Raw genomic sequence first — 27,973 nt, 5'->3', positions numbered from 1 at the left:
TGAGTGTGTCATTTTGGGCTAGGAAGGACAGGAACAGTGACTGAGTTCTAGACAACAGGCCTAATTTGGTTTGCCCATTGTTGTTTGTTGGGGGTGGGGTGGGAGGGGTACTAGTGGCATGAACTGTACCCTTTTTCTGTATATCTAAAGGACTTGGTTTGGTTTGGGACAACTTGCTTTGTCGCCCAGAGTGATGGCTCAGGCAAGCTTCACATTCATAGTAGTTCTCCTGCCTCAGCCTTTCACGTGCTCGGGCTGGGGAGGTGGCTCAGTGGGTAAAGTACTTTCCTGCATAAGCACAAGACCTGCATTTGGATCCCCCACACCCGCGGAGAGCTAGAACTTACCTTCTGGTTATGGTTTGACCTCCTTACTGCTCCTTACAATGCCATCTCCTTCTGTGCAGTTAGGGGACTTGTGGGTGGCATCTACACCTGTACTCTACACACATTGCTTACTTCTTGGCCTCCTCCCCCCAGCTATTAGGTAGGAATGGTGTTGCTACCTTTCACTTTCACCACCCTGAGAGCCCTGTGAGGATCTGTGGGCAATAGATTTGTTAGTGTTTTACCCAAAACAACCAACCAACATTAGGAATCCTCTCTGTTTTTATTTGGGATGTTGATTAATTAACAGGAAAGGGGCATTGTGGGAAATAGGAACTGGAGCTTTCTTAGAAGAGGAATGAACAAGCTACATAGAACAGAAACAGTCTAGATGAGCAGAGTTCTAGGGGCCTGGCCTGGGGCGATGTGCATGAGGCTTGGCTGGTTTCAGGTTAACTGTGTACTAGCTGCACTGTGTACTTGAATTTGCTGGTCCATTTACTTGTTCATTCAGTAAATGTTTATGGACTGCCTGTCCTGGTGCCACCCGGAGGCATCCAGTGGTTGCTGTACTGTGTGGGTCCCTGCTAGGAGATGGTAGCAGTCATTGGGTCTGAGACACAGGTTTGGAAAGTACATGCTTTCCTGCTGGGCTCTCTTCCAGCGTGCTGGAATTAATCTTGAAGTTCACATTTTATGACAAGGCAGTTAAACCATGTAAGTGTTTTAATATTTTGTCAACATTTGCACGAGCCTTCCTCCCTTAGGTTTATTTTCATTTACATTTCACAGTCTTATTCCACCCAGCAGTTCATTTCTTCCCTTTACAGTGTTAAACTGTGGTGCTATTCTGAAGTCTCGGTACACATCTGCATATGGAGAAGTATGTTAAAATAGATTATTCCTCATAGGTTTGTAATTATATTTGATGCTTGGTGAGAAAAGAGCTCAAGGGATTAAATGTTTAATTTTGTGTTCAAAGCACTTAGTTTCTGCATTACAGGCTTTGCACAGTCCTGTTGCTTATATAACCAACAACTGCTGGGCTGAGCAGCTAGGCCCCTACTTCTGTCATTCCTGGTCCACCCGTATCCTTTCCACACGTGTCCAGGTTTGACAGTGTAAGCAAATGGGGTGCTGCCTGAGAAGCTAAGGCCATTGAGGGGAAGCGCGCTGTATAAAGGATTGCTGTAGACTGTCAGCAGGGAGCAGGCGGACTGTGTACTCAGGCATCCTCTGATCAGCTGACCATTCCAGATACTGATAGGTAATTGTGTGATCTTGTGTGGCCATAGTTAGGGATAGACATGTGGATTAATTTTCCCTTGCATAGAAAAATAATAAGACATTCAGGTAAGAGGGACTGGGATGTAACTCAGTTGATAGTTTAAGCTGTCCTCAAATTTGGCAGCAATTCTCCCACCTCAGCTTCCCAGGTGCTAGGAATTTTTGTTTGTTTGCTTGTTTTTGTTTTTTTCGAGACAGGGTTTCTCTGTGGAGCCTTAGCTGTCCTGTACTCACTTTGTAGACCAGGCTGGCCTCGAACTCACAGAGATCTGCCTGCCTCTGCCTCTCAAGTGCTGGGATTAAAGGCGTGCGCCACCACTGCCCAGCTGGTGCTGGGAATTTTTGTTTTTGGTTTCAGAGACAGGGTTTCTCCGGGTAGCCCTGGGTGTTCTGGAACTCTGTAGATCAGGCTGCGCTGGAATTCAGAGATCTACTTGCTTCTGCCTTCCAAGTGCTGAGATTGAAGGTGTGTGCCACCACCACACGGCTAAATGCTGGGATTATAGTTGTGCAACAGGTGTGATTTAATTTCTCTGGAAGCTACATTAAAATGAGGTGCAATTAATTTTGGTTTGTTGGTTTGCTTGTTTTGTTTTTTGAGCAGGGTTTCTCTGTGTAGCCTTAGCTGTCCTGTACTCACTTTGTAGACCAGGCTGGCCCGGAACTCACAGCGATCTGCCTGCCTCTGCCTCCCAAGGGCTGGTATTAAAGGCATGCACCACCACGCCCAGTTGAGGTGCAATTAATTTTAATAAGTAACAATACTCAAAATACTTTAACATACTGCAGCTAACATTAGAATTATACAGTATTTGGGTTTTTTTTTTATGAATTTTTTTATTAATTTGGTTTGGTTTTTTTATTGTTTTAGTTTTTCAAGACATCGTTTCACTGTGCAGCCCTGGCAGTCCTGGGGACTCGCATTGTAGACCAGGCTGACCTGAACTCACAGCGATTCGCCTGCCTCTGCCTCCATGAGTGCTGGGATTAAAGGTGTGCTCCACCACGCCTGATTCTATTTTTGTTTTAAAACCTTATTTTAGGGCCTGGAGAGTTAATATAATCTCCAGAGGGATACTAGGCAGGCATGTGGTGCACTTACACACATGCAGGCAAACCACTCATACACATAAATAAAAATGCGTCTTTAAACAAAAGACCCCAGTTTTGTATCTTCCAGGCTGGTCTCAACTTCACTGGGCAGTCAAAGACGACCTTGGGCTACCGATCCTCCTGCCCCACATCCCAAGTACATGCACACTTGGTTTGGTTTCTTGGTACTGCTGGGGAATTGAACTCAGAGCTTTGTGCAGGCTAGGCAAGTAATTTAAATACAGGTGCTTTTTGTTTTTGTTTTTGTTTTGAGATAGGGTTTCTCTGTAGCCTTGGCTGTCTGGACTCACTTTGTCGACCAGGCTGACCTTGAACTCAGAGACTGCCTATCTGCTGGAATTAAGGAGTATGCCGCTACCACCTGGCTAGCTGGGTACTCTTCCCTAGTGGTTCTAACTGTGGTACAAGCGCTACTAGTATGAGCATCACTAAGTGTGTGTGTGTGTGTGTGTGTGTGTGTGTGTGTGTGTGTGTGTCGTGTAAAAGTGCATCCTCAAGAACCATACAGCTAAGCTAGTGGTAGTGGTGCAGGCCTTTAATCCCAGCACGTAGGGAGCAGAGGCAGCTTGATCTACATAGTTGGACACCAGCCTGGTTTACATAGTTTCAGGATAACCAGGACTATAGAGAATGGCCCTGTCCCTCTCTGCACACCCCCCCCCCCCCACACACACACAATCATGCCCATTAAGGGTATTTGTTTTGTAAAAACCTACCCTCAGTGTTCAAGTAAGTTTACCATTTTCCTGCTGGGTTGGTTTACAGCTATCCTGGGGCAGTTGCAGCATTGAAATGTAAGGTGGAGGGGCTGGGGAGATGGCTCAGTGGTTAAGAGCACTGCCTGCTCTTCCAAAGGACCTGGGTTCAATTCCCAGCACCCACATGGCAGCTCACAACTGTCTGTAACTCCAAGATCTGACACCCTCACACTAATGCACATTAAAAAAAAAAAAAACAACCCGAAAGAAATGTAAGGTGGGCTCTTAGTTGTAGAAGTTGCTGAAAAGATAGATTCTGCAGTTCTGCCTAGGTCTGTCTGCTGGAGAATTTGTAGGGTGGGCCCAGCAGTCAGCTGTTTTTGTAAATAAAGTTTTATTGGGAAACAGCCACATCTAGTCATTTATGTGTCATCCAAGCTATATTTGTACTGTAATAGCAGAGTTGAGTAGTTCTGACAAAACCACTGGAAATATTTACTATCTGTCTCTTTACAGAAAAAAATTGTAGGTTTCTGCAGTAAACCATAAAAGAATAAATATTCAGCAGAGCACTTGGAGGTGGCTGGGTTAGGGAGACCTAGGAAGCAGGTGTTAGGGAGTAGAGCTCCGTGTAAATAAGGCCATCTGAGAAGGCCTGCCTGAAGGTAAGGCTTTTAAAGAGGAAGCTGAATCAGTGAAAACGTGCAAAGGAAAGGGGGTATTTAAACAAAAATAAAATGTAAAGGAGAAGAGAATACGCTTTTGCAGAGGCCTGATGGCTGGAGGGTAGTGACTGGGGTAGGGAAAGGGAGGGAAGGAGGTTGGCACAGCAGACCATGTCCTGTCCTGTCTGAGGGCAGTTTAGTTGGAAGTGCTTTAGAAACACATTTCTGTATCTCTGCAGCTGCAGGGGTCTTGGGGTGAGTGACAGGGCTGGGATTTGTCCAGTGCTGTCCACCACCTAAGTCTCTCTCAGAAACCTCTGCAAACTGTCCGCACATGCATCGCTTTTAGTTTGGTTTTACTGAGCCCCAGTATTTCTTAAACTTAGCTGGTTTTTTGTTTGCTTCTTTTCCTAGCAGGTGGAAGGGTTAATGGAAAACAAATCTCCCTTAGTTGAATCTAAAACCCTTGAACCTAGAACCGGGTTTCTTCATTAGTTTTTAAAAGGGAAACAAACACAATCCAAGGCATGAATATATATATTTTAATTTTACTTATTTTGAGACAGGGTTTCTCTGTGTAACAGTAAGGTATATTTTTATATTATGAACCAGGACTCACAAAATCATGTGTACCAAACAAGAGTTTTGCAGAGTAGCACTTACCTACACATTGAAAAATATGTGGGTTTTCCCCTTTCTGTTTCATTAAAAGGAAATATATTATTGTGACCTTCTAGATGAATTTCACATTTTATTTAGGGGATGTATCTTGTTAGTTGGAAACTTGTTCTCTTCTGCCTAATCCCAGACTTTGAGTCGCTAGGTTGAGGCTCTGGCGATGGGCACTAAGTTGCAGAGAAGGCCTTTCCTCGTGAACTGTATGGACTGTACAAGACGGGAAGCAAAAAGGTGTAAAATAGGGTGGCTGTAATCTGACTGGGATAATGAAAAGTGTCAAATCTAAATGACTACAAGTTCTATAGCTTTTGCAGGTAGACTGAGGTGTTCGTCAGAGACTATTTCCCAAAGGATGTCATTTCAGTTCAAGACACAAAGAAATTCTGCAGTAACTGTTTTTGTTGTTGTTTTAGTTTGGTATTTAGAGACAGGGTTTCTCTGTGTATCCCTGGCTGTCCTGGACTTACTCTGTAGACCAGGCTGGTCTTGAACTCAGAGATCCACTTGCCTCTGCCTCCCAAATGCTGGAATTAAAGATGTGTGCCACTACTGGCCAGCTTGAAATTCTGTCTTTTTATGGGAAGAGTTGGGTAGAGGTAACCAAGTAAGAGAATTGTAGGAGGTAAAATACAGAGCTACAAAAATAGGAGTTATGTTGAAGTCGGTGAGACCAGCTTCTCAAACTGAATACCTCTGTGTGTAAGGAGAAATGGAGTGTATTAAAGACATTGATTGACTTGCCTAAGACTCCAGAAGGGAAGTTGAACAAGGACTCACTTGTTCTGACTTCCGGTCCAGGGCTTGAAGTCTGTTTCCTCTTCTGTAAAGAGGGATAGTGGTGCCAGCCTCTCAGAGAATGGTTGTGGCTGAAATGCTGATGTGTGTAAGGTTCTGTAAGTTAGAGAGCGCTGCAAGAGCATTTTTATCATGGAAGACCAGAATAGAAATGGAAGTTGGAGCACGGTAGGTAAAAATGCAAGATTTCAGTTGCCACATAAGGACAGTCTTGTCATCTTCAATACAGCTTGTGGGATGGAGGAGGGATTGATTATGCCTTAACAGTTTTAAGTAAGCCAGACATGGTGACACAAATCTGTAATCTCAGCACTTCGGGAGGTTGAGGCAGGAGGATTGGGTTAGTTCCCAGACAGTCTGGGCTATTGAAAATTTGTCTTAAAAACTAAACAGAGAAAGGGTACCATGAAAAGTGGCAAGTTTTAAAAAGGTGTGTGTGGTACCAGGAGAATAGATTGGTGCCTTTGACAAGGAAGGAGACTGGTAAAAACTTTTGCTAAAATGAGCTTGAAATAAAAAAGGACCTGAATTATCTATCAATGGCAGTAGGAACAGAACGAGAGAGAGAAAAAATAGGTGACAGGATAGTCTCACTGTAAGAGAGCAAGGAATAGACAGGGCACTGGAAGAATAGCAGATTCTTCTAGCAAATTGGGAGCATAAGGACAAGGGGAAACATGTTCAGCTTTGACATTTTAAATTAGAGGTGGTGGCAGTCTATCTGAGAGATCAGAGGCAGGGAAAGAACTACGCAGGGTAGAGACGTACGTGTTCTGTAGCCTTCTACACAGAAGCCCGGGGATTGGCGCTTTCTCAATAAGAAAGCATAGAGAACAGAAGAAATTTCATATTTAGCAGCAAGGGACAGGAATCAAGGTAGATGGTACAGAGCTCGGAGCATCAAGGTTAGCTTGGAAGCTGACTTGTGTGGTAGCAGCAGTGCAAGTATTGACTTACTTGCCTATTTATTACACAGTCTTCTTGGCAATGGAAATAGGAGGCAGGAGGTGGAGAAACTAAGGTTCACTAAGTATCTGTTAGATTCTGAGAATTCCCCATGTACTGGTCCAGTTAATCAGTCATATGATGCAGTTTTGGGGTTTTTTTGGTTCTTTAATTTCTGAGGGCACCCACCCCATAAAGAAGGCACCCATGGTAGCTCTCAGATGAGCAGGTTGTGGAGCTGGGGAAGGCAAGTAAATAGTGTGGTATTGATTAGGTACAGAGATTACAGGAGTTGGAGTGGTATTTCTAGGCGATGAGTTAAGATGCACAAAGGCATGGTCTGGGGATGGGAGCAGGGAACACTGAAAAGAGGAACGACTGGCTGCAGCAGCTCCAGAGTAGCAGAGCTCAGGGTGGCAAGAGCCTGTGGAAAGAGAAGGCAGTGACACTGTCTCAAGTTCTGGGGAATTGTCAACACTGAAGGTGGAGAACAGCCAGTGGAAGACCTGGAGAGAGCGAGGTGCTGAGGAAGGGAGGTAGGTGGTTTTTGTCAATTTGAGTCATTTAGGAAGAGGGAACCTCAGTTGAGAAAATGTCCCACCCAGGTGGCCTGTAGGTAAGCCTGTGGGACATTTTCTTGATAAAGGATTGATGTGGGAGGTCCTGGCTCACTAGGGGCTTTGCCGCACCTGGGCTGATAGTTTTGGATAAGATTGGTCTGTTACTGTTGTCTTTCTTTGGTTTATTGTGGCCAAGTTTTCTAGGCCTTTTATTAAGTGGTAAGTGTCCTTTGCAGAAGATCATGCAGAGCCATACAGGTCCAGCCTGGAGATCTAGCTATGGGAATTTGTTGATTGTAGTCTTTTTCTTTAATAAAATAAGAAGAAAGGCAGAGTGATGGGCGTTTTGGTTCTGAAGGAAACCAGCCACTGCTGCAGCCTCATCTGTTCCCCTCTGCCACCCCTCCTCCCGCTGTGGTCCAGAGGGCTGAGTCACAAGTCAGGCCTAGCTAGAATTCAGACCTCATGACTCACTCCAAGCCATATTCTCCTTCCATGCTCTGGCGTGAGAGACCAGATGATAAGTTGCCAGTTCATAGATGGACAGAGGTCAGGTTGCCAGAGTGGGTAGAGCTTTCCTGTTTATGCTAAAGTTTTCCCTCAGTTCTGAACAATGAAGTTCTAAGTGACACTTGAATGACTGCCTGGCTTTACATCCCAGTTTGGCCACCGACTGACCTAGGGTAAGCTACTTAGGTCTCTGTGTATCATTTAGTGGAAAAGGTATAATTCTTTACCTTGGGCGTGGCTGCATATGTGGTGGTTGTTGTAGATAAAACATTTAGACTAGTACCTGGCATATAGTGAGCACTTAACTGCTTTAGCTCGAAGTGTCATCCTGGTTACAGAAAATAGCCTTGTACATAATTGTTTTTAATTTCTATTTTTTTGTTTTTGAAGACAGAGTTTCTCTGTGTAGCCCTGGCTGTCCTGGGCTCACTTTGTAGACTAGGCTGACCTTGAACTCAGAGATCCACCTGCCTCTACCTCCTTGAATGCAGGAATTACAGGTGTGTGCTACCACCAACTGGCTTAAATTTCTGTTTTTTGTTTGTTTGTTTGTTTTAAAGATTTATTTATTATGTATACAGTGCTCTGCCTGCATGTAGATCTGCAGGCCAGAAGAGGGCATCAGATCACATTAGAGGTGGTTGTGAGCCACCATGTGGTTGCTGGGAATTGAACTCAGGACCCTTTGGAAAAGCAGTCAGTGCTCTTAACCTCTGAGCCATCTCTCCAGCCCAAATTTCTGCTTTTAAATTGACAAAAATGTATATATTTCCACTTACAACACATTTAAAAATGTTTATATATTATGGAATGGCTCATAGTGCTAATTAATATATCTACTACTACCGTACATATTTTTGTGGTAACTCTGCTTTTACATTTTATTTATTATTAGTATCTTCCTGTGTCAGAGGACTTTAGGGGAATGCCTTCTCTCCTTCTACTGTGGGATCTATCCCCAGGCTTACACAGCAAGTGCTTTGATCCTGAGCCACCTCAGTGACCCTTTCAGAGAGTCTGGCTAAGCCTGGCTGACCTAGAGCTCTGCTAGAATGGTCTGGCTGTAAACTTGGTACTTGTGAGTGGTGAGATTCTATGTGTCCCGCCACACCCTGGATACATGTCCATCCCTGAGGGGTTTGCATTCTAATGGTCAAAGAGCACAACAGCAAGACACACTCCTTCCTGGACATACCTGTGGATTAACATACCTTCTGATGTGTGAATTCAAGATTGTCTGGGTGAAGGCTAGGGGTTGACAAGTGTTTGCAAAGTAACTTGTCTGTACAGAATAGATGTATATAGAATTTCCAGGCCAGTGAGTGTATAAGGAGACTAAGGCTGGAAACTGCAGGAGAATGACAGTTATGCTAAAGAAGAGTAATGGTAAGGTGCCTCCGGGGCTACACCAGTCCAGTTTACCAAGTCGATGGCTTTTTCCATTGGATTTATACATTGATTTGTCAGACCATACTTGTATCCCTGTATCCCTTGTCTTTCCTTCATTGTGTACTGCTTGAAGACTTTCCTATGGACATGATAGATGGGTTTGGATATTGGTGTAGAGGAAGTTTTTCCTTATTGAGTAGTTCACAGCATGATTCTGTAGACAGTCAGCCTGGAGTAAAGAGAGGGCTACTTGGAGTGACTGTCACTTCTCTCTGTTGTGTGTTTTGTTACTGTTGGTGTTTCTGTCTTTGAGAAGGGGGTCTTACTGGGTAGCTCTGACTAGCCTGGAACTCAGTATGGGTACTCAGAGACTCTGCCTCTTGCTTCCCTAGGTTTCGAATGTGTGCTCCTCTATCTTGATGGGATTATTTTTAATTGACAGAGATTAACTTTATTCGTTGCTGTGTTACACATCTTCAGGACATGAACTTTTTTTTTTTTTTCTCCTGTTTTGGTGGTGAGGACTTTGCAGTTCTAGGATAGAGTAGACTCTGATGATGTGTGGGTCAAACTCCAGGCCTGAGGTATGAACTTGACCATACACATAAACACCCAGATCTTTGCCAGTACAAGCCTGTGTATGTTGTCATGGGTATGTGCATGGTGTGGGTGTCATTTCTCAGTTACCTTAATTTTGGGGACAGAATTTTTCGCTGAACCTGGAACTCACCAATTTGGCTACAGTGGCTGACCAGCAATTCTTTTGGGGCGATGTGTTGTTGTTTTGGGGATTGGTGTGTGTGTGTGTGTGTGTGTGTGTGTGTGTGTGTGTGTGTGTGTGTGTGTGTATCAGGCTGCCCTCCAAATTGCTGCAACTTCTGCCACTGCTTCCCAAGTGCTGGGACTGCAGGGGTGAGGCAGCACTTTAGGATTGACTTCTTTACTAGCTTTGCGCACAGGTGAGGTTGTATTTTAATGGTATTTTATGTATCCTTTCATCCATATCTCTTTAGATGTCACCCAGTTCCAGAGGCTTACTTTTAGAAAGGATATTTTACAGGTGCTGAATAATTTATGATACTTCTTATAACACACCAAGAGACCCATAATGTCTGGTTGCCTGAGTGGGCCCAGGTGGCCCACTCATGGTCACCCATGTGAACCTCTTAGGTCTATTCTTCATAGTGATTTGAGGTGTTAGGTTTCTTACCACTTTTCTGTAATAAGTTTCTTGGAATTTTTCTATAAATATTTTTCTCATTTTTAAAAAATGGATAACCAGAAACTCTTTCCTATTAAAAAAAAAAAAAAAAAAAGAAGTACTGTTTAATAATGTCTTTCTGGGCTGGAGAGATGGCTCAGCTGTTAAGAGCACTTCTTGCCCTTGCAGAGGCGCTTGAGTTCAGTAGGCAGCACCCATGGCAGGCTGCTTGTGTCTGTGGCTGCAGCTCCAGGGATCCAGAGTCTTCTTGCTTCTTCAGGCACCCAAATACAGAGACACAGAAATAAAAACAAAAACAAGGTTTCTCATAATACTCTAATGCTCAGGGCCTGCGATGTAGTCCATAGTAGAAAATATACTTTTCAACCATTCAAGAGGCCCTCGGTTTGATACCCAGCTCCCCCTACACTCCCCCCCCCCCCCCAAGGTGTAACAGCTCTGGAGCAATTAAGCATTCTGTTAGCAGTCATGAACTATACAGTGTTGCTGCCAGCATTGTGTCCTAATGACCAACTCAAGGTGTCACATTTCAAATTGTTGTATTGCTGGTGGTGTCAGTGTGTATTAAAACCTACAGAAGTACTTGGTATCTACATGTAAAAATGGAGTTAGTACCTATGTTCAAAAAAATTAAAAGGTCGCCCCCCCCCCCCCCCCCCCCCCCCCCCCCCCGCTGTTGGTTGGTACATTTGGAAGCCATGTAAAAGGTGGAAAGTTGACAGTTGTCACTACATTGAGCATGTTAGGCTGCTTGGCAGCCACTTGTCAGCCACCGAGGCAAGAAGCACTGTGACAGCCTGACCTCCACAGCCTGATAGGAACTAAGATCACCCGCATCAGTGACCGCTGGGTAAGTGAACGGAGTGTGATAGGAAATACAGGGACTGTATAAACAAACATTTTATAGGAGCTAAAAATAATCTGTTTTGCTACTATTATTTTATACCTTAAAAATCATAAGAGACTTTAACTTTTTTAATTATATTTTTTGTTTTTTGGTTTGTTTGTTTTTTGGTTTACATTTTCAAATCTCCGTGTAACAGTTCACATTTAAGTGTGTGTGTGTGTGTGTGTGTATAACAGTGGCACACGTGTGAAGATAAATAACTTGCATCATTGGTTCTCCTTTTCTACCACACAGTTCCCAGATATTAACCCAGTCTGTCAGGCTTGGCTGCAGCTCCTTCTTGCTAAACTATCTCATCAGATCCTAACTTTTATTTTTATTTTTTGATATTTATATAGAGTTGTGCGTGTGTGTCACATGAGCAAAAGTCACAGGACAGCTTTCTGGGAATCCATTCTGTTCTGTGATGTGCATCTGGAAATCAAAACAGAATATTCAGGATTGACAAGTCTCCTTGCCGGCTGAGCCACCTTGTCAGTTCTGGATTTTGTTGTTGTTTGGTCTTGTTTTTGAGACAGGCTTTTGTGTAGCCAAGGCTGGCCTGGAACTCTTGACCGTTTTGCCTCTGCCTTCTAAGCACTGGGTTACCAGCATGGGCTGCCATGCTCCATTTACACTCTTAAGATTTCTTCTTGCCTAAAAAAGCCAGTGCTATGTTTGAGAGGATTTGGTGGTGGGGGGGGGGGTTGGGACAAGATTTCTCTTGTGGCCTTGCTGTCCTGGACTCACTTTGTATACCAGGCTGGCCTCGAACCCACAGCAATCTGCCTGCCTCTGCCTCCCGAGGGCTGGGATTAAAGATGTGCGCCACCATGCCTGGATGATTTTAGTGTTTTTTGTTTGTTTGTGTTTGTTTTTGTTTTTTAAATTAAGACAGAAAAGGCAAGAAAGCAGCTAAGGGAATGACTTGCAGAGGCATGTGTATTTTAGGAGGTGGGAAGGCGATGGGGGTCTGGAGTATGGGAGATGAAACACAAGGCATGTGTGCTGGAAACACAAGTGTAAGGGACCTTACGTGAGAATTGTCAAACTTTGTGCTCTGTTCCCTGTTGAAAGCACTTAGAATTGGATGGTGCTTCAATGTTAGTTGGCAGAATTATTTGACCTTAATCTGTAGCACAAAGTACATTTTATGGTGCCTATAAAATAAACACATAATAGAAATAAAAGTTATAGAATAATAACTATATTTGCATATTCTGAACATCTTCAATCCATTTTGTAAAAGTTCTTTTTGAGTTCGCAGTTGTGCACTGCTGCACTTGGCTTTTCTGTGAGTGCGGAGAGCACACTGAGAGCCTCATGCTTACGCGGCAGCCATTTCATCCACATCACTCCTAGGCAGTAAAGCATTTACCATTTACAGATTACTTTTTCCCAAGCAGTTTCCATCTGTATCTCTGAATCTCTAGCTGTTCAAACCTTTTCTCTCTTTTTATTTTTGTTTCTAAAATTCAGAGTATGTAGTCTAGCCAGCCCGTCCCTAACTCAGGGTCCTTCTGCTTCAGTAGCCCATTTCTGCGCTTTGGAAAGCAGGCTGACTTTCTTTCTCTTTCTTTTCTTTTCTTTTTTTTTTTTAAAGATTTATTGATTTATTATTGTGTATACAGTATTCTGCTTGCATGTACACCTGCAGGCCAGAAGAGGGCACCAGATCACATCATAGATGGTTGTGAGCCATCATGTGGTTGCTGGGAATTGAACTCAGGACCTTTGGAAGAGCAGACAGTACTCCAGCCAGTACTCAAAGTTTGAGCCAGCTCTCCAGCCCCCGACTTTCTTTTTTAAATATATTTTATTTATTTATTCAGCAGACTGACTTTTTTTTTTTTTTTTTTTTTTTTTTTTTTTTGGTTTTTCGAGACAGGGTTTCTCTGTGTAGCCTTGGCCATCCTGGACTCACTTTGTAGACCAGGCTGGCCTCGAACTCACAGCGATCCGCCTGCCTCTGCCTCCCGAGTGCTGGGATTAAAGGCGTGTGCCACCACGCCCGGCCAGACTGACTTTTTATGTTCTTTTAAATCCAAACTCATTTATTTTAAGTGGATGGAGATACTTTACAGTAATGTCTAATGTGGTTACAAAGATTAGAGCACTGTGGCCCACACCTGTAATCCCAGCACTCGGGAGGCAGAGGCAGGCAGGTCTCTGTAACTTTGAAGCCAGCCTGGTCTACAGAGTGAGTTTAAGGACAGCCAGGGTTACACAGGAAAACCCTGTCTTGAAGCACACAAACAAACAAAAAGATAAAGTTAATGATGTAAGTTAACTTTTTCAGACAATTGATATTAAATACGTTGTAAAAATAAACACCCGATGAACGAGGCACTGGCTTCAAAATGTTAAAAACTACTCATTTAGTGGATCTCAACCAGAACTTAAAACAAAAAAAGCAAGTCTTTAATAGACAGTGGTTTTTTTGCTTGGTGTTGGTTAATATCTGCACACGCAGCACTTTATTATTTGTTTTTGGTTTTTCCAGACAGGGTTTCTCTGTTAGCTTTGGCTTTCCTGGCACTCACTCTGTAGACCAGCTGGCCTCAAAATCAGAGATCTGCCTCTGCCTCCCAAGTGCTGGGATTAAAGGTACACGCTGCCATGCTTAGTTAGCACTTTATTTATTTAGATACTCAGTCTCATTTTATAGCACTGGGTATGATGGAACTTACTCTGTGTACCAGTCTGGCCTTGAATTCATAGAGATCCTCCTGCCTTTGCTAATGCACATCTATCTGTAACCTCAGCTTAAGGGTTGTTGGGGTCAGTAGCCTGGCAAACTCTGGCCTTGCTAGCAGTATGAGATCTCAACAAATAAGGCGGAGAGCTCGAGGCCAGCCTGGTCTACAAAGTGAGTCCAGGACAGCCAGGAATGCACACAGAGAAACCATGCCTTGAAAAAAAAAACCCAGAAAATAAATAAATAATGGTAGACCTTTAATTCTAGCACCTAGGAGGGCAGAGATAGGCAGATCTCTGCGAGTATGAGACCAGACTGGTCTACATAGTGAGTTCTATGACAGCTGGGCCACATAAAGAGACCCTGCCTTCAAACAAACAAACAAATAGATGAGGTGTGAGTAATTGATGATAGTTAGCATTGATCCATGCTCCACATGCTTGCATACACAGGCAAACACACCCACACATGTGTACAAAGAGACACATCCATCTTCATGGTCACATGACAAAAATGGTTCTCTACTTCCCAGATGTACGCTAATCCATTCAACTTAACACCTAAAATTGACCATCACAGTGGACTATCTGAAAAAGCAGATGCTCACCAAAACTGGAAATGTTTTGTGTTTATATAAAAAATAGAAATAGGCATTATGTACACCACCTGTATGCAAATGTTCAAGGATGCCAGAGTGTATTAGATCCCTCCCCACAGCCAAAATGAAGTTAAAGGGTTTTCTTTAATATGTATGAGTGTTTTGTCTGACTGTATATATGTTCATCATGTGCATGCGTGTCTGGTGTCCAGGGAAGTCAGAAAAGGGCATCAGATCCCCTGTGGTCCTGGAGTTATGAATGGTTGTAAATTACCATGTGGGTGCTGGGAACCAAACCTGGGACCTCTATTAGAGCAACAAATGGCCTTAAATGTCTTTTCTGGGAGGTTTGGTATATAGTAGGATGCTAAACAGTTCTTCATTACATTTCCAATGAATTGCACTGAGTACCTCCTACAGAGTTTTGCAGTACCTGTTCATAACTACAGTGATTAAGCTGATTTTAATGGGTCATCACCTAGAAGGCTCTGTCACTTTTGGAGGCCCTGTGTTCTCCTGCTGCAAAAATTGATTACGTTACTGTACGCACAGATCACTGTTCTCCTGGTGCCAGTGGATCTGCATAGTGAGCATTTTCCTGTTTTCAGAGAGTTCAAAATTACTGGTTAATTTACTTGCCTCTGATCTAAATGGTACCAATTTTCCACTAATATGCAGAAACTCTTTCAAGGAAAGTTTATGGGGTTTTTGGTTGGTTGTTTTGTTTTGTTTTTTTAAGACAAGGTTTTTCTCTGTGTAGCTGTAGCTGTCCTGGTACCCTAGACCAGGCTGACCTCAAATGCCGACATCCACTGCTCCCTGCCTCTTGAGTGATGAAATTAAAGGTGCGAACTACCACACTGGACCTAAGTGTGTATTATTGGTGGTGGTGATGTTGGTGGTTAGTAGTAGTAGGCGTGTTTTATGCCTGTGTGTGTTCTCTGTACACCATAATGCCTGCAGTACCCACAGTGATCAGGAAAGGGCATCAGATCCCCTTGGACTGGACTTTAACATGCTTTTAAGCCACCACGGTGGGTGCTGGGAATCAAACAGGTCCTCTGCTGTTAACTTTGAGTCACCTCTTCAGCCCTGTCTTTTAAAGCTTGAGGACAATTCATTCTGTTTCAATTTAAGACAAAATGGTACAGGTAGGTAAAAATCCTAGCAGCTACCAAGAGAAGATATGGAACAAAAGTCATGCCTTTTAAGGTAGGCGTGGAATACAATAGAGACTGCTTGTAAAGAAAACAAAAGCAAATCAGGCATGATGGCTCACGCCTGTAATCCCAGCACTCAAGAGGCAGAGGCAGGAGGATCACTGTGAGTTTGAGGCTAGCCTGGTCTACAAAGTGAGTCTAGGACAGCCAAGGCTACACACAGAAAACCCTGTTTCGAAAAAAACAAAAGGAAAAAAGAAAGGAAAAGCATTCTCAGGAGTGGAAGTGGGCTGTTGGTTTCATGTAGCTTAGGCTGGACTTGAACTCACTCTGTGTAGCTGAGCTAGTCTTGAAGCCCTAAGTTCCTGCTTCAGCCTTCCTTCAATTTTTGGGAACTCAGGCAATTATATAATTATAAAGGAATTATCTTGTAAACTAGTGCCTTCCTGTTTATTTCTTAAAATACATTTCAGTCTATAGATACTTTCCACTCAGCTTCACTTTAACGTCGACATTTTACCATTACCTTGCCACAGTTGTCAAGATGGGGCTACGAGGCTGTGGGACTTGGTGGTAGAGCAGCTGCTTAGTGTGTGTGAGGCCAACCCCCAGTACAAACAGAAGAGAAAGCCCTGCAAACCACACTGGAGAAACCAACATTATTGCTAACAAATTCCAGGTTAGGATTTCTCTCTCTCTCTCTCTCTCACTCACACACACACACACACACACACACACACACACACACACTGTTAAGGTTGCCTTCAGTCCTTCTTGGTTTTGAACTTGACAGCTACAGAGAACTGAGTGTGGCCCTTTGTGCTAGCATATGTAGCTTTCAGGCCCCCTTGGTACTGCTCCTGGCTGTTCTGCTAACCCACCTATCAAGACATAGTTTGCAGGTACTTTCTCTGCAGTCAGTGCCCTAGAATTGTCTGCTATTTTATAACCAGGTAGAACTGCAGCAGCTCTTTGCATATGGTGTGGTGAAAGAAAAATGTTCCTCTACCACGTACATTGTACACCTGTAACATAGCTTGAGTTTGCTTACTGGATGGCATTTTTAGCAGTCGTCTTTCTGTTGTGTTGTTTTAGTGGTGCCATATAGCCTACTATAGTAGTGATGGTTCTGGAATTTTGGTTTTCTTAAAAAACAAAGCAAACAAAAAAATTATAGGAATTTGATTTCATTTTAATCTCAGGTGTGGGGATAGAGCTGCTTTGCAGCAGCTGACTATGATTTGCCTTGTGCCCTAGCAGAGGTGTGGCTTTGCCACCTGTGGGTAGTTTCTGCAATTGTGTGACATTTGGAATTCTGGGAATTTTTCAGAGGTTATATAAATTCTTGAGTCCAGAAAGGTGAGGTGGCTGGTAGTTAGTCATTCAGGGGGATTGGTTGATGTTTGTTTGTGGTTCTGTGGGGGAGAGGGAAATGGAGGATGGGGAGAAGAAGAATTCACAGACCACTTACAGTGTACCAAGGCTGACCTGATGTTTCTGCCTCTGCTTCTCAAGTGCTGGGATTATAGTCCTCAAACCTGGCTCCTTCACCTCTTTTCTTTTTTTAAAAATACACTTTAATTGGTATTTAAAACGTGTTTCCAAAGCAAGTCTACACACACAGAAAAAAAACCAAAAAAAACAACCCTGTCTCAAAAAACCTAATAGTAATAATAATGATGATGATGTGTTTCGTTATGATGCCTTCTTGCACATATTGTATAACTTGCTACTCCATTCTCCACACCGCAATTGCCTTCTTTTTTGCCTTTCTATTTAACGCAATGGCCTCACACATGCTGGATATGCATGTTCACCCACAGACCTAGCTGATTCTTTTACACATATGCTTATAAGGTTCACTGTATATGTAGGTTCTCCCAACTGATTAAGTACTTTAAAAAAATCTCTTGACTATATATCCCTTCTCCTTTCCCTTTTGGTGTAAGGACTAAACAAAAGGATATATATATATTCATATTTCTGGCTCCATATATCTTGTTTTTTCTGTATACATCTTTGCTAAATGGTAACAGTGTAGCTACTATCTACATCAGTTACAACGAGTTGTTCTAGGTTACCTAAGGCACGCAGGAGGATGAGCATAGGTTATATACAAATACTACATTTTCTTTCTGTATCAGACTTGCACACTTGAGGATTTGTGTGTAGCAGGATTCAGGTGAGTGTTGTCCTAGAACCAGTTCCCTGTTTCCCTGTTTAACTGATAGATGATTATGTCTTCTATAATTTCCTAAGGCACCTTTAAAGGAAATAGAATTTCCATTGGGCTTCTTTAAGTGTGACACAGCAGTGGGTGCCAGCTCCCCTGTGCTTTTCCCACTTTGTTATTTTCTAAAGTGGATTCTTGGAAGAGGTTGATGAAATACCAGCTGTGATGGTATTTCCAGCCTTGCAAAATGCCCAAGCATTAAAAAGATCACTGAAACGTTATCAGACAGAAACACAGAATCACTTCAGTCTAGCTGAGGGACTCTGTAGCAGAAGACTAGAAAGAATGCATGATGCTGCTAGCCAAACGTGACAAGTATCAGAACGGAGCGGCGAGATGGTGCAGATTTAAGTAGATTATAGGTCTTGGAGGGCCCTAGGGAGCTGTGGAGGTCTTGCTGAAGGCTCCCACACACATTTGGGGTTTTGGCTACAGAGGTCTCACTATGTGGCCTTGGCTAGCCTGGAACTTAGAGATCCACAGCCTGCCACTGCCTCTCAGGCAGGGACCACAGGCCTGCCCTGCCACAGAGGGAACTTTGTTTCTTAAAAGGAGAAGTGGAGTAGACCAAAGAACTAATGACGAAAAAACAAAACAAAAACTGACGACTTCACACAGATTCTAGTAAGATTTCCCAGAAATGAGTAAAAACAGTTGCAGGAGACTCGTGGCAGTCAGACTGTGGTTGTGTTTGCATTGAGACTTCTCTTCCATTGGAGTTTCACCTTCCTGCTAGTTCCTGTTCCTCAGCAACAAACGGAATCTGCACGGCAGGAAGAAGATGGAGTATAAAACTAATACTTGCCAGGTGGTGGTGGTGCACACCTTCAGTCCCAGCACTTTGGAAGCAGAGACAGGACATCTCTTGAGTTTGAGGCCAGCCTGGTGTACAGAGTGAGCTCCATGGCAGCCAGGGCTACCCACAGAAAGAAGCCCTATCTCAAAACCCAAAAACTAATACTCCCTTGTTTGAGAGAAGCAATGGACCCACCTTACATATTGGTATTCCCAAAGAGACCACTAAAACACGCTCAGTAACAAGAAGGGCTCCCTGAACTTTGAGTCTTCTTGAGAGGTACCTTGCAGAGGTCATCTCTGTGGACACCAAAGACACCCATCACAGCACCAGGTGGTAAGTTTGTAGCCATGAGTTGTCAGCTTATGGAGCATGCTGCTGTGTGACTGTAACCTGTGGGAGGTGGCAAAGGTGCATGCACCAGTGGAGGAACCCTTTTACGAGGATGACTTAACCCAGCACAGAACCTTCAGTGTAGTTCCATTTTTCTGTTCGTGTCTGTACTGTCTATTGAGGTTTTCATGAGCTTTGTTTGAATTTGATCATTTTAATGAATGAAAACAAATCCCAGAGGACCATAAGAATATTCTTCTTACTTGAATTGACATACTTTCTCTTCAGTAATGCCTGGTTCCCATCTGTACTTTGCTCTCATTCATGGTTTCAGTTTGCCTGTATTGTTGTTTAGAAATGCCTTGCCTACCAAGATGTAATAAAAATGCTCTCATGTATTTAAAAATTCTTATCTTTTTAAATAAAAAACCACTTTCCATTGTGAAAAATATACTAGCCAACCTTGTAAAGGAAGCATTTATGTTTATGTGTGAAAAATGTATCTTGCATTGGAAGGACTATATAGAAGGTATGTATTTAAAGAAGAAGAATACGCTGGGTATAGTGGTGGACCTCTTTGAGTTTGCACAGCCTGATCTGCATAGTGAGTTCCAGGTCAGATTTTTGTCTCCAAAAATAAATTAATAATAATAAGCAAGAAGATAAAAACAAATCTTTGTATCTAAGTGTTTCCATTAATAGAGCCTCTCATGAGCATCTCTGTAACCATGAACTTAAGTACCTTGTCTTGCCATCTGCATCCGTCTCTCCTCAAACCTCTCTTCCCAGCTAAGCCACCTCTGTTCAGTTGGGAATATGAAGTAGATAACCTCACCTCCAAAGAGACAAAGGACAATGACACTGTTAGATGCCACTGGAAGAAGGAAGTGCAGCAGCTTGCCCTGTGCCTCCTGGGAGCTCCTCAGGGAGAAGGATTTGGTTGGCCTGGAGTTTGGCTGGACTTCATTGGTTGGATTTGCTGGCTGTAGTCAGGAGGTGGCTGTTCACTGTGGCCCACATCCAGCTCCCAGGTCAAAGCAGGACACTTCCTTGGGGCAAACAGAGTCCTCTCTCTCTCCTAGAGGGCAGCATGGTTACTTCATCAGTGAACAGGGGAGACTAGCCAAGTCCAGATAAGAAAGTAGACCTGTGCCACATTCTCTGGGCTCTATTCTGTATTCAGGTTAAAGAGAAAATATACACTATATGTGCACATACAAACTGTATATAATAATCCCTTTAAAATTTTTTGAGTTAATCATAGTCTTATGTAGTTATAAAAACAGTGCACAAGTACATCTCCTAATAACTGAACAGTAGTACAGTATTAAAGCTATGATACATCCGGGTGTGATGGCTTACACCTTTTATCCCAGGAGGCAGAGTTCGAGGCCAGCCTGGTCCACAGAGTGAGTTCCAGGACAGCCAGTGCTACACAGAGACACTCTGTACCAAAAAGCAAAAGCAGTGATACATACATTAATGCAGTGAAAGCGCTGAACATTCCATGACTATGAGAATTCTTATATTGCTCTTTTAATATCACCCAACTTGCCTTCCTGTCTCCACTGTTCCCCTGGTCATTTCTCTTTATTTGTGATTATTTTGTATATATGAAGTTGACATGAACATTAAATTAACAAGTACAGGCCCCTTTCTCCTAGAGGAAATAAACACATTAGGTTCCTAGGAACCTCTGAATAGAACCTTTTCATCAGGGATTGCTCTGTAACTTTGTTTTATGTTGATTCCTGTTGAAATATAAATGATTAAAATTATACATTCTAAATATGTAAGTATATAGATCATGATTAATAATAGAGTTGTCAGAATCGCCAACATGAGTCAGCATACCTGAGCTATGCTTTTTACATCTATTAGGAACGCTGGGAAACACTTCATCTTGGCTCATGAGGGGCCACTTAGCAGAATCACCACTACAGAGGAGAAATGAGCTGGGTGGTTTTTTGCTTGGTTGGTTTTGGTTTTTCGAGACAGGGCTTTTCTGTGTAGCCTTGGCTGTCCTGGACTCACCTTGTAGACCAGGCTGTCCTCGAACTCACAGCGATCCTCCTGCCTCTGCCTCCTGAGTGCTGGGATTACAGGCGTGTGCCACCACACCTGGCTCACAAATGAGTTTTTAAAAGGAAATCATGGCACTTAATCTATATGAAAAGTACCTAGGTTTGCAGTGTGAAAGGTGAGATAAGAAGGCAGAACATCTTCTTTTTAAATTGAGCCAGAGAGCTGAACTGTGTGCTCTCTCATAGCAATCTATAAGCTAACCCAGGCATCTGTGTCATTGACTGCGAAAGCATTGCCAGTGATGCATGTATGTTTGCATGTGCATAGATGTAAAGAAAGCCAGTCTGGTCTAGGATGCTCACCGTGGTAAGCTGAAGTAGTTAATAGAATGGGGTATAGAGGAGACATTTAGGGTTTGGATAATGTCAATTCCTACGTCGAGACCATTCATTATGCCACACGTGGTCCCCTTGTGAAAATGAAGCTGCATTTCTGATTTCTGTCTGCTTCTCTGTGCTGCATGTCAGTAAACAGTATGATAATACCATGGCCTTGGTATCTGGGTGATGACCATCATCACTCTAGGCCAGACTTTGGTGTTTGTCTTCTTGCTTGTGTCCTGGTGCTGGGGCCTGGGGGTAAGGCCTCACTGTTGTAGGCAAATGCTCTTCCACGGAGCTCCAGCCTCCAGCGCTCTGAGTTAATTTGCACCTGCTCCTGTGTGGAACTGCCACCTCCTATATGGCTGTCATTTGCCACTTCATTGTCTTCCTGGTGATTTTCACTGCTGCTCCTTTGGATGGAATCTAATGTTTTCTACCTCCTGCACCATTACTCAACTCTTTGTTACTCTTTGGGTTTCTATTGTTCTGAAAAAAGTATAAAGTCATGCAGGAACTAATTATTCTCAGCCGTACGTGTCTACTACCTTCATACTTCAACAGTGACTTCTTAGAGAGCTTCAATTAGGAGTCTAGTGGTTATATTGAAAACGTCAGAAAAAAAATACGTGTGTGTGTTCTTTTTGTTTTGTTGACACAAGGACTTGGTATGTGCCTCAGGCTGTCCAATAACTTCTGCTCCTTCTGTCTCAGCCTCTGGAGTACAGGATGTGCCATCATTTCCGGCTAGGATTTTTTTTAAAAGATTTATTTTGTATACAATGTTCTGCCTGCACCAGATCTCACTACAGAGGGTTGTGAGCCACCATGTGGTTGCTGGAATTGAACTCAGAACCTCTGGAAGAGCAGCCAGCACTCTTAACCTCTGAGCCTCTCCAGCCCCAGTTAAGATTCTTGGTCTCTGTGTCCAGCCTTTACTTGGCTCCCTAGCTCTTTGCTGGAAGCTGGTAGAAAGTCCTTTTATCCATGAGGCTAAGTTAGTGTTCCTCCCTCCCTCCTCTGCCACCCCTCATATTTATTTTTATTCATGGGTGTGAGTGATGGTGGAGGCCAGAGAGGATGTCTGATTCCCTGGAGCTGGAGTTAAAGGAGACTGGGAGCTGCATGACATGGGTGCTGGGAACTGAGCCTGGTCCTCCAGAAGAACAGCCAGCACTCTTAGCCACTGAGCTGCGTCCAGCTCCAGGGTGCATGTCCCATCTGACAATTTATGTTCTTGAGTTATTCCATTGGTTATTTTCTTTGATTCCACTGTTGGGAAACTTGGACTAGACTTCAGTTTTCTCCTTTGTAGAGTGTGCGCACGTGCGCTCTCTCTCTCTCTCTCTCTCTCTCTCTCTCTCTCTCTCTCTCTCTCTCTCTCTCTTTCTCTCTCTCTCTCTCCCCCCCTCTCTCCCCCCCCTTTCTTCTTTCCTTTCTGTCTCCCATATTTCTCTCCTGTCCTTTCCCCCGTGACCTCTCTGTGACTTAGTCCCCCTGTTTGACTTTAGTCACACCTTGTCAGTGCTGCTTTGGGCTCCCTTGGTCAGAAAGTCTCTTATGTTCTTTAGTGAATAAACTGTTCTGCATTTAAAGTAGAATATAATTTTGGAGGCCTATAACTGAGGAAGCTTCTGTCTATTGCCCCCTTCATTGGTTGCCCTGGTTGGGGTACACCTTATGCTGCCAGGACAGGTGTTTTGTTCAGCTTTTTCCATTCCCCTAATTCTACTGTCTAGTTTCAGATTTTATGGTATTTCATTCTCTTTACCCTTGTGAATTCTGTTTTTCCCAATTCCAGTTCAAATTTTTAAGAGTTTCAAAAAGGAGAAAGATAAGTTCTTGAGACCATTCTAGACCTTATTATAATGCATATTCTCCGATACCATTGCCCAGTAGTCATCGTCCTACGAGTCCTTAAGTGTGCCTAGTGCCACTGAAGGACTGAATTGAACTTTAAGGCATTAAAATTAAGTAATTGACACTGGGCCTACTGAAGTAGGAATTGGAATCTCAGTTACATCTACTGTAAGGAATGTTTCCATGTCTCATTCTCCCTGGTTGACCTTTTTTCCTCCCCACTTTTGTCAGTGTGGACTCTTATCCAATGTGTTACTGCTCTTGGAACTTAGTTATTATATAGACTAACCTGGCTGGCTTGGATCCTATTTCTGGGACTATAGGCTGTCACCACCACACCCGACTCTCCCATGTCTTTTTTACATGCTCCCTTCTCTCCCCCCCCCCCCCCAAGACAGGCTTTCTCTGTGTAGCCTTGGCTGTCCTGGAACGCTCTCTCTTTCTGTAAATCAGGCTGTCTCCCAAGTACTGGGATTAAAGACTTGTGTCACCACTACCAGGCAGCTCCCTTCATTCACTGCACAGCTGAGTGTCTTGGGTTCGTATAGTGTACTTGCTCTTCTCCAGTCCCTGGCATGATCATCAGGAGCTTTAAGGCTTGTCTAGTGTCCTCATTGCTAGCTCTCATTAGGCCCACCTAGATACCAGTGGGTTGACATTGCTGTTATTACATAGGACAGTGTAGAGTGGTGCTTTCTCAACCTCACTAACCCTGTCATGAATTATAATGTAAATATCTTTTTTCTGGTGGCCTTAGGCGACCCTTATGAAAGAGGTCATTTAACCCCAAAGGGTAGAGACCCACAGGTTGAGAACCACTGGTGTAGAGGTTTCTGTCACTGAGGAAGGGGAATGTTGGCCTTACTCTAGGATAATGGGTTTGGAGCCCCTCTGCTACTGAAGGGATACTCACCTTTTCCTGTCTTTTTCAACCCCCCTCTGGGCCTCCCATTGACAAAATAGAAACAAGAAGTCTGTATAACTGAGGTAGCTGCCAGATTCCAACCCAGGGTTTCTTAACTTTGGTACCCTGTGCTTTCTGACAACCCCTCTGAATGTGTGTATTGGCAGGGGGATGGGGGAAGGGTTTAGTAACAGTATCTGCTGGTGGCTTTACACCCACCCCATTGTTACAACTGTGAATACCCTTACTGTGTCAGATGGTACTGGGCCATCCAGAAGAGCTGAGAAACAGTCCTAACAGGAACCTGTACCTGCTTGACTTCAAATGGTCCTGAGGAAAGAAGTGAGAGCCCTATGTGCCTGTGCCTGCCCTTCAGTGTTGAGAGACACCCCCACCCCACCCCCATGTGCTGCAGTACTTACCCATGTGTGCCATCACCACTGCTGGGTTTTTGTTGAATTGGTGTAGCAAGTGAAGATGAGTGAAGCAGTTTAGTCATGCTGTGCATATCAGTCACTCCGAGTTCTGTCTAGAGCTTCGCACCTACTGTCCGTTCCTTCTGTTTGAACTCAGTGAAGAAACTGGAACCAACAATAGAATGTTAAAGGTGGGGTTTGGGAGGAGTGTTAGATTTCAGATGAGTTAGCCTAGGTGTGTATAGTGGGCTTTATAATAACTGGTTTTGTTTTTTGTTTTTTGTTTTTTTTTGGGGGGTTTTGTTGTTGTTGTTGTTGTTTTTAATGTAAAGAATAGGAAAGAAAGAACCTTGAAATCGTACTTCAGTGTTTTGCAGAGCCGTGTTAGGGTACATCGAGTAAACTGTCTCTTAGCACAGACCAAGGGAAACATCCTCTTCTAATCTAGGAGAAGCAGCTTCACCAGGACTTGCTCACAAATGCACACACAGACTTTCTTAAAGCTCAAATAACGTTGAAAGCATTATGCTGTATTAAGTACATCAATGGCTTCTGCTTTTCTTTATCTTCCCCAATACACACACACACACACACACACACACACACACACACACACACACACACGCTCTCTCTCCCTCTCTCTCCCTCTCCCCCATCCTCCCTCCCCCTCCCCCTCCCTCTCCAGAAAGCAAGCCTCTGAGCCAGCACTTTAATCCGAGGGCTTGGGAGTCAGAGTTAGAAGGATCTTTGAGTTTCAGCCTCAAACCCAACTAGCCAATCAAACAAACAAAAACTTCATACAAGTTCTTCCAGGCTGAAATGAGCCACTGTGTCTCCCCAGTGTTGATGAGACAACTTAACTGTGTGAATAGTACAGTATTGTACACACAGAAGATTGTACTTTGTACCCTGTTTTGTTTTGAGGTATAGGAGCTTGAATCTAGGGCCACTCAGCCACACCCCCAGATTGATTGCACCCTTTCTTGATCTCATTGCCTATTCTCTTTGAGGTTATCCCTCTTGCTGCTGGTGTTGGATTTAGTATGTTTTCCATCTATGTATATGACCATACACAATGATGCGGTGTTGCTGTAATGTTTTAAATTTTACGTGGAGTGAGGCCTGGAAAGATGGCTCGGCTTTTTACATTTTTAATATTTGTGTGTGGGTATATGTACAGGTGCCCACAGAGGCCAGAAGAGCATGTTGGACCTCCTGGAGCAGGAGCCATTGTGAGACACCTAATGTGGGTACTGGGAAATGAACTTGTGTGTGTTGTGCCCTCATGCCGTGGCTTTTATTTCTGTGAAGAGACACCATGACCATGGCAACTCTTATAAAGGAAAACATCATTCTTTCTCTGAATTTGACTAATTTAGGTAGACTCAAAAAGCAATTTTCTATTTTGGTGTGAAGAAATGCCATCAGTATATTAAACTGCTGCTCTCTCCTGCCCTCCTACTTAAAGAGTTTCTCTGTGTAGCCTTGGCTGTCCTGGAATGCATTTGGTAGACCAGGCTGACCTCAGCCTCAGAGATCTGCCTGCTGGGATTAAATGTGTGTGCCGCCACCACCTGGCTGTCCTAGAATTCTAGACCAGGCTGGCTCCACAGAGATCGGCCTGTCTCTGCCTCCCAGATGCTGAGACGTGTGCCACCACTGGCTAGCTAAGCTGCCCTTTCCTTTCTACTCTAACACATTGGCCTTGTATTTTCATTTTGAGCTCAACTATATATGAGCTTTCTGCATAAACAAGTACAGCACATGTAAATAAAGGACTTTTCCTACTCTTTTTGGTTTTTCAAGACAGGGTTTCTCTTTGTAGCCTTGGCTATCCTGGACTAACTCTGTAGACCAGGCTGGCCTCAAACTCACAGCGATCTGCCTGCCTCTGCCTCCCGAGGGCTGGGATTAAAGGCGTGTGCCACCACTGCCCGGCTGACATTTCCTAGTCTTAAGCCTCCTCTTTGCCTTTTCAATTTAAATTTTTAAAAAAGTGTGCTCATGGTGGTGCATGCCTTTAATCCCAGCCCTTGGGAGGCAGAGGCAGGTGGATCTCTGTGAGTTTGAGGCCAGCCTGGTCTACAGAGTGAGTCTAAGACAGCCAAGGTTACACAGAGAAGCCCTGTCTCAAAAAAAGAAAGAAAGAAAGAAAGAAAGGTGTACTTATTTGACTCATTCATAGATCTGCTGTCTCTTGAAGTGCCTCTCTCCCTTTAATCCCTGCACTCTAGAAGCAGAGGCTAGTGGATCTCAGTGACCTCAAGGTCAGCCAAACCCTGTCCCCACCTTTTGTTATTTGGGAATCGAGAAAAGTTGGTGACACATATAAACACTTGATCCTCAGCCACCTGAGAAGCAGAGGCAGGAGGTCATGAGTTCAAGGCCAGCTTGGGCTACCCAGTGAAACACTTAACTGAAAACCAAAAAGTTGAAGAATCAGTATTTGAGTGTTTGATACCAGCTTTTGATATGAACTTAGAGTCTGGTTATTGGTATTTCTTTGTGTGTGTGTTATAGTTTAAATGGGTTCGGACCTATTCCTTAGGATTTTATACCGGCCAGATGTTTGGTGGCATTCTGAGCCATATGGCAAAAATTGGGCTGTGAACCTATAGAAAAAAGCATTTTGTGATTCCATCTTTTCGGGGGTCACAAGGCACCTTTTAACAGGGGTGGTTATATTTCTTTATGGCTTTTTGAGACAGGGTTTCTCTGTGTAACCTTAGCTGTCCTGGACTCTAATTGTAGACTAGCTTGGTCTTGAACTCACAGAGATCCCCCTGCCCCTGCCTCCATAAGTGCTGGGAGCACAGGTATGCACCACCATGCCATACTTTTATATTTCTTGAAATATTTGAACCCTTGCAGTATCTCACCACCTGACTCAAGGTCTTCAATAGGACCGACCTTTCTAAGTAAAGACTTTACAACACTGCTGAGAGTGCTGTGTTTCACTGTGTTGTTGCTGGTCAGTTTTGAAAGGCTGGCTGGGCCTGGGCCAAATGAGCCCTTACACGTTACAAAGTTGATGTGGAAAGTGACCTTTTCTAGCTGCTAATTGCAGGTGCTTCTTCTTACTTTATAGGTGTCAGCTGTGATGCATGTTTAAAAGGAAATTTTCGAGGCCGCAGATATAAGTGTTTAATTTGCTACGATTACGATCTTTGTGCATCTTGTTATGAAAGCGGGGCAACGACAACAAGGCACACAACTGACCACCCGATGCAGTGCATATTAACAAGGGTAGATTTTGGTAAGTTCATCATAATGAATTTAATTATCACTTAAGGGGTTTCTGTGGGTATGAAAAAGCAAAACATCCTGAAACTATCTCCATTAGCATATTCAAGGGTTCAAATTCTTTCAAACTAAAATCATCTTTCCTATGTCTTTCTGTCTCTTGGTTATAGTTTTCTTAAGAAGCCTTTTGGAAAAATTCACAACTGGTGAGGGATGAGATAGAGTGCCTCTGGAGACAGGCAATGAAGTCAGG

The 27,973-nt window shown here is 43.5% G+C and overlaps 2 protein-coding genes across 3 annotated transcripts in view; both read left to right on the top strand.

Moving 5' to 3' along the window:
- The window catches only part of Tmsb10 (thymosin beta 10), a 453,760-nt gene that overhangs the window by 65,860 nt on the left and 359,927 nt on the right, over nucleotides 1–27,973 (top strand). The window lies entirely within an intron of this gene.
- Nucleotides 1–27,973, top strand: part of Kcmf1 (potassium channel modulatory factor 1) — a 64,696-nt gene that overhangs the window by 10,716 nt on the left and 26,007 nt on the right. Inside the window, exon 2 of the mRNA XM_051154747.1 lies at nucleotides 27,566–27,733. Coding sequence (XP_051010704.1) covers nucleotides 27,566–27,733 — 168 coding nt within the window. The remainder of the gene's footprint in view (nucleotides 1–27,565; nucleotides 27,734–27,973) is intronic.

Source organism: Acomys russatus, chromosome 13 (assembly GCF_903995435.1).
Source record: "Acomys russatus chromosome 13, mAcoRus1.1, whole genome shotgun sequence".
Classification (NCBI taxonomy): Eukaryota; Metazoa; Chordata; class Mammalia; order Rodentia; family Muridae; genus Acomys; species Acomys russatus.
The sequence above is the reverse complement of the archived record's forward strand: the minus strand, read 5'-3'. Positions and strand labels throughout refer to the sequence as shown.